The sequence below is a fragment of the Ananas comosus genome, linkage group 2, assembly GCF_001540865.1.
Source record: "Ananas comosus cultivar F153 linkage group 2, ASM154086v1, whole genome shotgun sequence".
NCBI classification, from domain to species: Eukaryota; Viridiplantae; Streptophyta; class Magnoliopsida; order Poales; family Bromeliaceae; genus Ananas; species Ananas comosus.
The window spans coordinates 4,247,921-4,261,133 of NC_033622.1; the positions used below are offsets into that span (position 1 = coordinate 4,247,921).

At 36.9% G+C, this 13,213-nt stretch overlaps 1 protein-coding gene across 2 annotated transcripts; it reads right to left on the minus strand.

Moving 5' to 3' along the window:
* On the minus strand, positions 478-12,806 carry LOC109706902 (calmodulin-binding receptor-like cytoplasmic kinase 3). 2 transcript variants are annotated; one of them, XM_020227919.1, is made up of 7 exons: positions 12,450-12,806; positions 9,692-9,943; positions 3,959-4,212; positions 2,901-3,066; positions 2,734-2,823; positions 1,304-1,602; positions 478-1,183 (listed from the first exon to the last, which is right to left on the minus strand). In XM_020227919.1, exons 2-7 carry the CDS (start codon positions 9,804-9,806, stop codon positions 962-964), a joined length of 1,146 nt encoding a protein of 381 aa, XP_020083508.1. In that variant the 5' UTR covers positions 9,807-9,943; positions 12,450-12,806; the 3' UTR covers positions 478-961. The 2 variants fall into 2 exon arrangements, with proteins under 2 accessions (XP_020083508.1, XP_020083510.1); XM_020227921.1 differs by having other exon boundaries at positions 12,434-12,806.

Sequence of the window (13,213 nt, forward strand, 5' to 3'; positions counted from 1 at the left end):
GGGTAGCGTGCTACCTATCTAAAAAAAAAAAAAAAAAAAAAATTATAACTAATTTTTAAAATTAAATTTTAAAATAACTACCCGCAACATCGCGCGGGTCTCTTAACTAGTTTAACTTTATTTTACAATAATAACCCACCAATAAACACGATAGTCAAGTGTTATTATTTATAAACCAGAGAGTGATAAAATGTAAATTATAAAATAATAAAATGCTACTTACACAGTCCTATCGTTTGAAAAAGATATCACTTTCCTATCCTTTTTTTTTTGGTAAATCCTAACGATAAAACCAAAATAAACTTATAGAATAACTAGCAATAATTTCTTGAACGATAGAATGGCAAAGTAAATTACAGTAAAACACAGGGCCAATTTGAAGTTTACTCTTTTACTTTTCATTTCTTTCAAAGAGATTGTAGTTCCACTAAAGAGGATAATGATGTATAATACACCAGTCACATTATAGATGGGCCAATAACAAAAATTTCTTCAATGCTTTCAGCTGCAAAAAATACTTTATCATGATATAATCAACTCACAGGTTTATACATTCATGAAGGTTCATTCTTCACAAAATTATACGAAAACTTTGCAGACAATATAAGACTATGGCCTACTATGGAAATGCATTCCCCACATGCAACTTTGATGCTTAAGAGCTCCCCTTAAGAAAACCTGAAAATGCTTCAGAGCTCAACCTCTCTAGTGGAGGTTCCCGAGAAGCAGAACCTGCTAGAGAAGTTTTCTATTGAATGCTATTCCAGTGGAGGTTCCCAATTCTTTGTGTCGAAGCAGCAAAGCTACAAAGTGGTTTCGAGTTTTTTGAGGGGCTTTAAAGCATCAACACAGTTGCTTATGGACGCATAGTCACAACAAAGCCTAAGAATGCTGAGCTTCTTTCAGGTCAAATGTCCAATGCTCCTATTGTCAGATTATTTTTTTTTTCTTTTCTTTAAAATCAGCGAATTGCCTCTGCTCTTCTATGGCTCTTCCCATACTCTTTCCTTATCTCCCAAAGCTGTTCAACGACTTCTTTCATTGCCGGTCTATCATGACGAGTTGGAGCTGCGCATTGGAATGCCAAATCAAAAATCTTTTTCAGTACCTCCTCATTTACCACTTCTTGTAACCTAGGGTCGAGGATTTCTCTTATTCTCCCTTGGTTATATTTATTGAAGGCCTGCACCAAAAGCAGGAGCAAGAAAGCTTTTAAATGTTAAAAAAACCACAACATAACCTTTCATACAAGTAAATTCTTAGATCTTCAAATTCATCCAAGAAAAGAACAATGATGCTTTACCCAACGGATGGTAACCCTTTCATCAAGACTTCTCCTTGTGTTCGTGTCTACAGGTCGACGTGCAGTCAGAACCTCTAGTAGTAGTATACCGAAAGAGAACACATCGCTCTTAGGTGTGAGATGGTACGTCCTCAGGTATTCAGGGTCGACATACCCGAATGTTCCTTTAACACTGGCCTTTACATGAGACTGGTCGGTTGGGCCAGTTCGGGCGAACCCAAAATCAGCCACTTTGGCTCTCAAGTTCTTTGTTAGTAGAATGTTTGACGACTTCACGTCACGGTGAATTATGGGCTTTTCTGGATGTACAAAAAAAGATAATGGATGTAGTAAGAGAACATAAGAAGCACAGACTTCGGATCTCTCTACATAGATTAAGAAAAAAAGGGGCACCCTGTCTATGACCACTTTTGTCTAGGTGAGAGAAAAGTCCGTGGCGAGCAATGCAGTACGAACATGGAGAAAAGAGTTCGTAAAGACACTTAAATTATGAGATAATGAAAATTATGAGATTATGAACCTTTAAGATAAGCCATACTTTAAAGTTTTCCACATCAGAATGATGATTTGTACAACTGCATGTTTTCATAATATTGAATCAGGACCAAAGAAAGTTTCCTTTCTGTTTCTAATCAGTGCATGCTACACTCGTAAAATCATATGATATAGATGCCCTTGCTTTCTAGATGAAGAACGAAAATGATGTCAGCTTAGATGAATTTTAGCAATTAGAAAGAATATATAAACTATAGAAAAATAAAATTAATGGAAAACTTCAAAAAGCCCCCATATGATGTGGCCTAGAATATTTGCAATTTACTACCCTACGATTCAAAGTTTAGTACTCTGCTACCTGTGGTTGTATTCATTTTCCGTAAAAACCTGCTATGCAGTAAAATGAAGTATTTTACTATCTTGTGATTTGCACTTTATTGCCTTGTAATTCGTAAAATATAGCACTTCGCAACTTGTAGTTCATAAAATGTAGTGCTTTGCTACCCTATTTAATGGAAGCTCCTTGTGGAAAATAAATAACAAAAACCACAGAATATCAAAGTACTACACTTTGAACCAGAGGGTAGTAAATTGCAAATGGGCTGTATTACAAGGGGAGGGGACTTTAAATTTTTCCCTAAAAATTTACTGATTCTAAAAGAGTAGTACTACAAAGTCATCAATAAAGAATATGCAGTTTAAAGGGAAAGGGAACAAAAAATAGATACAGAAGATGACTACACAATAGCTGCCAAATATATTCTAGAGGATAGCATTTCTTGTCATACTAAAAGATAAGTCAAAAAATAACTACATCAGAATTTTGTCAAACATTTGCTCTTGTACAACTAACACCTAAGCTGAAAACTTCAACGAATTATAGTTTTTTGGCAAATTGACCATGAATTAATGCAAAATATATCGAGAAAACTCACCTGCATATAGATGAAGATAAGTTAATCCATGAGCAACATCAATGGCTATTTCCAGCCGTTGACTGAAGTCCAGAATATTCCCACGCTGACCTGCCAGGTAAGTGCACATATTCAATAATTCTCCATAAGTTACCCTAATTAAATAAATTAGAGCGTTACGAAGTTACCATCCAAATGTTCCCTAAGATTGCCATTTGGAACATATTCAGCAACAATAAGGCGTTCATTTCCTTCATCGACATAACCAAGTAACCTGACTAAATTTCTATGCTCGATTGTGGTAAGCAGTGCAATTTCATTGCTAAATTCTGCTTGTAAAGAAGCACAATATTCCTAACAAAAAGTTAAAGGTACAAGCGTTAAAATAGCCAAAAACAATTCTAGATAAAAAAGAAAGAAACCTTCAGCACACAGCTCGCTAATAAAAATAAATGAAAAAAATTGTAATTTTAGGTTGTGTGCGGCAACTGACTTAACCCAAAGAGTTTATAATAAAGTAGCTTTTTGAGGACTAATTCGCAACATGATATTTATAGAAAACAGTAAAATGATGGCAACAAAGCTTTCCTAATTCAAATTTTTATGCCGTCTCATCTGGTCCTCCTAAACCTACTTTATGTTCTGTTAAGTATGAAGTAATTGTTGTCAGGATTTGCTTAAACTATAATTATATTTACTTTTGGTCATTTAGACACTTGTTTAAAACTGTAATTCTTTATAGCTTTGATCATTTAGGCTGTCCTTATTTTATTTTACAATCAATTTCTACGAACCAAACTGGCTTTTTACATCTTGATTCTTCATTATCCCATTTATTAAGATCCAATAGTAGCATCTGCTACAAACATTTCCACAAAATTACTATGTTGGCTTCACTTGTTAACTCACTGAACTCCCATAATATGTTCAGACATGGTATCTTTTTTGTTGCAATTTTGTTTCTCGTTTACAAATCAATCTGCGTAACAACTTGTTATTTTGTAACTAGTATTCAGGAAAAAGGTTGATGAACTTCTAAATAAAGGTTCGACGATGTGGTGCAGTGAAGTATCTCCAAATAAGTCATAGCATATCTATCATAATAGTTACCTAAGAAGAAAAGGAATCTTCTTATGTTACTAAGGTTGGTATTTAACAGCAAAAGCATTACTTTGATAAATTATGTTAACCAACAAATAGAATTAGGCAAGTCTCTGAAAATGTTGGAAGAGGAGTTAAATATTACCTGCCTTGCTCTCTTAATGGCAACAACCTGACCATCTGGGAACTTGCCCTTGTAGACAATACCGAAAGCACCTTCGCCGACTTTTAGAGCAGGAGAAAAATTCTGAGTGATTTTAGTAATCTGCTCAAGAGTGAGATGCAATGGGCCCATAGCACTTGATCGGGGAGATGGGGAAAATCTAGAAGGACTTGGTGGTACTCTAAATGAAATTCTAGGCGTTCTATCTGAATCCGATCTCATTTCCGAAGAACCCGCTGCAACATCAGATTCAACACTACACTGTCAAGTATGTTCTATATACAGAAGAAATTGTGGTAAAATACACAAATATAATGCTTAAGCAGAAGTAGTTTACTGCCAAGTTCATAAGAAGATTCATTGTTAAGCTAATTTGGGAAGAGTGAAGAAATATTGAAACTAATAATAACATCTTTAGAATTCCACAACTCCTACCAGCAAACAATTTTAGCTCTGTGTTCTTCTAATTGTCTCCTAGTGTTTTTTTTTTTTCATCTGCAGGAATTAATAACTCATCACAAAAGAAATGTAAGGCAAAAAAAAAAAAAAAAGTTTATGTTTCCAAGTAAGAAATCCCGGAGGAAATACCTAAAAAGGAACACATTTTGATTGCTCATATTATATTTACTCAAATTGTGGGGAGTTCGGCTACTATACTATCGATAGTACCAAGCTCTTGGTACTATCGAGTTTTCTGCCGTTAGATCTACCCTTTGATCATTTCTATTCGTTAGATTATACTATTCAACCAACCATCCATTCAACCCTAGAAGACCACTATCATTCTAACCGCACATCTTTTCATCCAACGGCCGAAAACTCGATAGCACCAAGCGCTTGGTACTATCGATAGTATAGTAGCATAATTCAATTGTTGGTTGTAATTATCTCGTTCCTCTGCTAGCAAGCCTACCTTCAATAGAAAGATGCCATCAAACTTCTAGAACGTGGAAAAAACATTTATGCAAAGTTTTGATATATGTGCAAATTGTACATTAATTATGTGAAGAGCAGATTTTTATAACTTCTTTCAAAATACTTCCAAGTTGAAAAAAAAAAAAAAAAAAAAAAAAAAAAAAAAAAAAAAACAGGGAAAAAGAAAGTTTTGATAAATATGTGGGCAAAAAATGTCACGTAAGCTAGCGAAAACATAAGTTGATTGTTGCATGGCTATTTACCAATATTTGCTTCTAAATATTGGGTTAAGCAATACTTCTTCTGGGTTAATATTGCTTGTAGAAGCTAAATCTTATCTTCGGCACTCGCAATATTGATCTTAAAAGCATCAAAATCAACTTCTTCTTATTCTTCTTGTTTTTGGGAGAGAGAAGCATCAAAATCAACTTCAATGTCCCTAAGAAATATAGACAAATAAATATATAGTAATAACACTAACCAACTTCATTTCATTAGAGCCATACTTCTTGAGGAGTGTTTTAAGGATTTCCCAAGTCTCAAACAAGCTTATGATGCCATCTTTGAAACAAAAATTTTGAGTGGCCATTGCCCTCACATTCAGTAGCTCTTTTGTTAAGCATATCCTGTCATCTAGGATTTAGTGAGATCGTGCACGATCTGTTAAGATTGTGTAGTTTAGAAGGGCCAAAGCAAGAGGGATTCAAAGGTTTAAAACTTGAAAGCTCAACTAGCCCATCTGAAAAGAGGGAGTAGTTACGCCTTCAGCATACAAGGAGAAGAGATTATCCCTTGTTTATAACTAAATGAGAAGTATTGATCCGAGTTGCCAACAACCCATACTATCTTTAGATTCTCTACTTATGTTGTCCCAAAAATTACAACCACTTGTATAGATCTTTTTATCAATCAATCAACAGATATTGACATATTTTAAGGATTCATGTGGTTTACATACTCAACTGAGGCGGGATGATTTGAGAGCTGACTACAACTACAAGGCAGCACTCCTATTATAAATATGCACCAGTAATAATAGGCAATGTTCAACTTTACAGTAAAGCAATAAGTGATCCTAATTAAAGCAGGAATTGTGAGTTACAAAAAAAGTTGAAGAATTATATATTATAAGGTACATCATGTCACGTCTAGGGAAACCTCATGTTAGTTAACTAAGAACCATGCTTCCTTGTGCAATATCTATCCAATATCATTAAAGGATGAACCCTTAACCCCTTTGTTGCGTTCTCCGTGATTTCGGGTCTCTCCCTTAACCCCTTTCCTGCGTTCTTCGCAATTTCGGACCTCCCGCACACAGTGCTCTCTCTGAGATGTGGGGCCCTACTCTTTCTTACCCTCTCTCCTTTTCTCTCTATGAGATGTGGGGCCCTATTCTTCTCCGCACGCTATGGTCTCCTACGATGCCACTCTCCCTTACCCTCTCTCCTTCTCAACAAACCCTAACCCTCTCTTCCTTTCTTTTCTCGCCGCCTCTGCAGATTTTCCAGGATTCCTCTGCCCCTCTCAACAAACCCTAGGTTCACCTAGGGTTGGTACTCCGGTGCCGCCTCTACAGATTTTCCGGGATTCCTCTCCCTCTCTCAACAAACCCTAGGTTCACCTAAGGTTGGTACTCCGGCGCATTTAATGCCGCCGCGGGAAAGTCCCTTCTCGGCTCCCCGGAACTCCCTTCCTCTCCCCCGTATCCCGCCGCCGTATGCCTGTATCCACCAAAGATCTGGCCATTTAATGCCGCCGCTTCGCCGGCTAGGGCTTCCTCCCTTGTCGTACGCCCTGCCTTGCCGGAGATCGGGGCATTTAATGACCCGTTTCTCCGGAGATGGTACGCCTGTATCTACCACAAATCTCTGCAATTAATGTTGCCGTGACAGTGCGCCGCTCGGCGCCGGCGTGTTCTCTTACTGTCCTCGCTCTTCCTTGGCTTTGTTCTGGTACTGGTATGTATATATATACACCATTGAGAGGTAAGGTGCCATGTCCAATTGCTTCTGAACTTCCAACTCTTACCTGCCATCTGTATTACTCTTATTTTTGTCGCCGCCTGTGGAAAGTAGGTCGGGCTCTCTGCAAGATCCTCTGCTTACTTCTTATATTATGATGCTGCGTACCTATGTATATGTTTGAAATTCTTGGTGCTCGGATGCTTCAATGTCTGGTGGTGGTTTTCCATAGGGTTCCTGTTGCCCCCGCAATTCCAGATCTGATGCTTCTTTGCCTTGAGATTCTTTTCACCTGGGTCTTGCTTGGATTTCGAGCTTTGAAAAAAAATACCTTCAGTTTCTTTGGTTCTTTTTTTCGTTGTCGCCTCCGCGGATCTGATGATTTCTTGCCTTGCGATTCTTTTCAGTTGGGCTTTTCAGCTCTAAGCTTATTCTAATGATTTTGGCATTTCAGCTCTAAGCTGCCCGTTTGCTACAATTCTATTATTTTCTCTTCTCTAAGTTACCTGTTGGCTATTTGTGCTTTATGTATTGAATGCTTCTTTGTAGAACCAGCTTTCCATATCATGTATTACTTAAAAGATTTTGCTAGAACTAACTTTATACACCATGTATTACTTAAGAGATTTAATGTATGATCTCTTTTCTGCATCTATTGCTTATTCTAAGTATTGTTTTCGAGAAGTTGATGAGGTCAGGAGATACTTAGATTGTCGATATAATTACTTCTTTATCTGTTTTACTAATAAAATTTAATTTACATATTTGTTTCTATCATTGACAAAGAATTCCTGCTCGGTCTATTTTTTAATTTTTATTTTTTTTACCAGATGTGCCTTTTATCTTCGATTTTGCTGTTTTTCTCTCTTTTTTCATTTAAATGTTTCCCTGTTGCTTTCGGTGCTCCTTGAAGCGAGGCAATGATGATATGCTCTGTTGGATTTGCCCCCGCATGTTGCCTTTCCTACTGAATTTGGCCGCAATGGCATGGCATCAAATGAACTCATGGTATTAGCGTGCAGCCAGCCTCTATATTGCGGATTTCCTAGACACATAATATTCAGCTGTGTCTTTACCTAACGGAAGAATAAAACTGACAGATTTATCTTACCCTTGCTTGGCATGGCATCGAATGATTTTATGGTTATTTGTTGCAGCATGCGGCTATTCTTTCAATTTTCTATGCACACGTGTTATCTTGCCCCTTATTTTAGGGGAAGAGTGAAAATAATCCGTGTTTATCTTACCCCTTCACTTAGGGGAAGAATGAATGCTGAGCCTCGCAATTGATTTTGCTCTTTGTTTTGTTCGAATATTATTTCTGGAATTATCGTGCCCTTTTAACTGAGCATTGCAGATGATTTGTTGTATTCTTATTCGTTTTTTTCTTCCTTCGCTCTGTATTTGCTTCTTGGGTTTTTAAATTTTCGCTTTGGTTTTCTTGCTGTTGATACCTGAAACAACAATCAAATGCAATACACATATATTTTTTCCTCTTCTTTCATTTCAGGAATAATTTTGTCTACTTTATTATACTCTCGGTTATTTACTTTCTCATCGCAGATTTAATTTTGCCATACTCGTATCGGAACTCTGCTGTTCACCTCCAGATTCAGCAGGGCAGGCAAATTGAGTAGGGAACTCATGTGAATCGTTTTAATTCTGATATTAATTCTACTCTTTTCTGCAGATTTTTTCCCGACATCGTCAAACTGCTGCTCTACTATCAACTATAGGCACATAGCAAGCTACTTGCTTTTATTCTCCTGTGTTTTATTCTTGCTTGGACAATGCAATTTTTAACTCAGTGTTCTTTACTCGCAGATTAACTGTGTTGGCTTCTGCTGCTTGGAATAAGATTATACTCTACCGTTCACTCCAGTTGCTGGGTACTTTGCTGTTCACTCAGTTGCAAGACAAGTTGTGGTAGTCCTTTTACTCTTACCTCGATGCAATAATATTCATCAGTTTCTTAAAGATAAATTAGAAGTAACTTCTGATGTGGAACAGCCAAGAAGAAAGCGCCTTAGGTAATTCTGCTATACTTATGATATATAGTGCACATGTCATACATAATATTTTTTCATACATTAAACTTACAGTTTGCGAGATGGTGGCCAGGCAGATAGCAACATTGAATAAACTTTTGGACCTTCTATATTATGCACTTTACTATGCACTTTGTTAATCCAGTGCAAAATAATACATAGGCAGTTGTTTGTTATATTCTTTGGACTTAACTGATCTTTAATATTATAATATTTATGAACATATATATATATATATATATATATAATATATATATTGTTTATCATTTACTACTATGTTTTAGTGTAAATCTTATAATATGTTGTTTATCATTACTACTGTGTTTTAGTGTAAATCTTATATAATATTATATATATATATATATATATATATATATATATATATATATATATATATATATGTTGTTTATCATTTACTACTGTGTTTTAGTGCAAATCTTACTGCCCGCCGCGAAGCGCGGGTACTTAACTAGTTTATACAAGTATAGTGAAGCAACCGATACTGTGTGCAAAACAAGGAAAATAAGAAATCAAATGCAGACAATATTTGATTTCATGAATATCCAGAATCAGGAATAGATGCATTGAGCAAAGCAACCCCAAAAACCGACAACAGAAAGATTGTCATGTGCCATAGAAAAGGCCGATAATGAGATTACGTGGTCAAGGGAACAAAAAAACACATAAAAGAGTTTTCAGCAACCTAGGTCCGTAAAAAATTATAAATAATGCCTAACAGAGTTAAACATCCCAGTCATAACGTGATATTTACATTCTAGTACTCAACTTACTTGAATTCATATCCTTTGCTAGAACAGGATCCTCGCTTGCATCTTTCCTTCTGGTATGAAAACAAGGACATAGCAAACCGAAGCATAGGAAAAACATTCCTGATATAGCTAGCATAACACGATCCAACTCAGAAGTAGGATTATGACGTCGCTCTTGCTCCTCTGTTTGACTCCTAGTTAGTTCATCACAGATGCTGGAATTATTAGATGGTTGAAGCAAAATCTTTCTTCACATCCTCTTAAGCAGGTTCTCTGCAAAAAGGGGCAAAAAGAAAGCCATGATAATCATCTTTACAATCATGGGCAAAAGACAACAAGTGCAGTAGCAGCAGAAGTGATGCCGAACAAATTCATTGAGAGTACTCATTCTGAACCAACTTACTGAGCTTGGAATCAATCCGCGAATCAGGATGTACCAAAAGATTCAAAACGAATGAAAACACTACCACGAATGCTAGATTGGCCAATAAGAAAGAGACAAGTCCAATATGTTGGAAAGAGACAGAATAACAATACCATCTTATTGACAATTTTGAATGACACTTTTACCTATTTGGATAAACTGTCATTAATTTTAATCTGCTTACTTTTCAGTTTTCGCACTATGGGCTACATTTTGATGCTGCTAAAATTGAGATCAACACTATCTTCCTTAAAAGCCAAGATATAAAGAAAGCTGAACACAATATACTAATCTGATTAGTTTTTTTTTTTGGAAAAAAAAATATATATATCAAAACATCGTGGAGTCAAAAAAACAGACTAAATCTCTCAATTTATGCCCTTTTTGTAGAAAAGATAATATCTATAAGGAGCTAAATAAGTAACAGTGTGAAATTAATATGCATTTCACAATGAGAAAGGAGGCTGGCTTCCCACTTTATTAAGCCATCTTGAGTTGGCAGGATAATCCACATCCCATGCTAATAATGCCAAAGACTTGTAGTCACCTTCAAGTGACTAAGATCTCCGGTACTGTTCTCATTTACTTAACTGAAGAACTCTTTTCTCTTACTCTTTCTCAGCTGTTATTAACTTGAGTGAGAAAAAAGCAATTTTTACCATTGAAGGGTATGGAACCCTAAGATTTCAGATCGTTCTTTCCATGGACATTTTTTGTATATTGTTAATAAAAGGCTAAATTACAGAAAACCCCCCTGTAATAACCCGCTTTTTCACTTTCCCCCCCTGACATTTAAAAACCTACACTTTGCCCCCTTGTAAAATGAAAAATGTTCACAGGGGGGTTACGGTGTGTAAAATGACCATTTTGCCCCTCGCCATTGTTGTCTTCTTCCTGAGCTTCCTCAGCCGCCCCTTCGATCCGCCGCTATTTCCACCTCAATCGGCCACGATTCCTCTCTAATTTCTTTTCCACATGCTCCCCTTCTCCTCCTACATCGTCGTCGCCCATCGATTTCGGCGACAGTAGGGAAGATACTAAGATGGGTGTTGATGGAGAGGTAGGCAGGGACAACGAGGGCGAAGGCGAGGCGGCGGAGGAGGACGAAGCAGTTGTGGGCGAGGGCGAAGCAGTGGAGGACGGCGAGGCGGCGAGGCGGCGAAGCGGCGAGCCGGAGGGAGCGAAGCATCAGAGAAGAGGCAGAGGGGTATTTTCGGTATAAAAAAATATTTTTTAACAGAACCCCTGACGGAACCCTAACGGTAGGGGTGAAGTGCACATTTTTCATTTTACAAGGGGGCAAAGTGTAGGTTTTTAAATGTCAGGGGGGGAAAGTGAAAAAGCGGGTTATTACAGGGGGGTTTTCTGTAATTTAGCCTTAATAAAAACAAGAAGATAGATGTTTATGAAAGTAAAATTATCTTTCAGAAGATGATAATCTTTAATATAGCCTGTGGCATCGCACGTATCTTCTTTCGCTCGATTAGTTTGCCACCCATTCATATAATTCCTAGGTGCCTCATATTCTTCTTTTATCTTTTCCAAATGCTTCGACATACAGCCAATAGACCAAATAGCTCCTATCTGCAATGCAAGAATAAGTATGCAGAAAATCTCAAAACTTTGGGCCAAGTTTCACTTTGCGCCGTCGACTTCATGTAACCTCAGTTGATTGCTCAAACCTCACAAAGTTATTTACTTAATTTTGAAGAATAAATACAGGGACAATTTGTCATCAAAGTCACGCAAAACAAGTACCAACCAGTGCTCAATTAGCCCCACAACGAGGAGAAGGCGGCGAAGCCAATGTTGTCATGTGAAGGTTTTTAACTAAATTGGTCAGGTCGGACTTTTCCCCACCCATATGTGTGTAACAAAATGATTATTAGGATTCCCCGGAATGATTTTAGGCGATGGCAAAGGGATGTTACACTTCCGTCCAACTCTCACGTACAAAAGCAGGACATAAGTGAATAAGCTAATGATGTTCAGGCCGTCAATCCACCTGAATTGAACTTCGGGATCCAAGTCAAAGTTTTTTCCTAATTTAACAATTTAACATAACTATCAAATAATCCTTATTAGTTTTCAGTAATTTAACCTAGAATCTGATGATCTATATCCGAAATATGATCATGGCGATGAAGCTAAGAGATGAAAAAGGAGAAGTTGACAAGCAACTCTTATTCTTGCAAATCAGACGAGTGAAAAGAGCAACTTTAACCAAATTGAATTCAGATTTTCAAAGTTCTTTGTACTTTATAACACAAAAACGATTCATTCATAATACAAAAAAGCACATATATAGAGAACAAAAAATTCCAAAGATATCGATTCACCTATATCTATACTAACCGGAAAAGTTCGCTCCCCAAACAAAAACCCTAGTTCTTCGCATATCAAGCCAACATCTTCTCCCTTCTTACGATCAGGCACACAATCACTCCGGCGCTCGATCGGAAGGAGTCCATACGAGCCCTAGTTAGAAGCGAACGGATGTGACCGCTGGTTGGTGGGAGGAGATGGAGACGGCTCGAACGCGGTATGGTTGGGGCAAGCGCCGGAAAGGGTGAATGGAAGATTGTGGTGAGCGGACAGTTATTGTGACGTTGCCACGTAGTGGGGTTTGGATGCAGGCTGCAACCTTTTTTGGTCTGTACTTGGTGAAAAGACTGCCTGCTGTAGTAGGTTGATGATCCGATCTGGAATTAGGCCGTCAACTTTTTTAGGAGCCCAGTAGCGTATGTTGTGCAGCGGAAAGGAAAGAGACTCGAATACCTTAACGTGAAAAAAAAAAAAAAGAAACGCTTATTTACTGTTTCTTTGCATATTCAATATATAATTTTAATAACTATATAAAAATTTTAATAAATTATATATAATTTTAATAAGTTTAAAATTCTAATAATTTATTCATACAATTTTATGTAATATTAACACCCTGAAAATTCTAGAATAGCAATTGATTCGGATATAAGCAAGAACTAGCTATTAAAGGGATAGATATAAATATGAGAATAAGAAAAATAGCGTTTGGATAAAAATTGAATTGTTTCCGGAAATAAGAAAAATAACTTTTGGATAGATAATATAGAATAGGAAAAATATTGGATAGTTAT

Excerpts from the sequence above, each read along its gene's own strand:
- LOC109706902 (XM_020227919.1), bottom strand. The coding sequence starts at position 9,806 with ATGCTAGCTATATCAGGAATGTTTTTCCTATGCTTCGGTTTGCTATGT. Across the intron at positions 1,603-2,733 it reads TTATCTTCATCTATATGCAG|AAAAGCCCATAATTCACCGT; the intron begins GTGAGTTTTCTC and ends TTGTACATCCAG. Across the intron at positions 1,184-1,303 it reads AAAGGGTTACCATCCGTTGG|GCCTTCAATAAATATAACCA; the intron begins GTAAAGCATCAT and ends CTTTTGGTGCAG.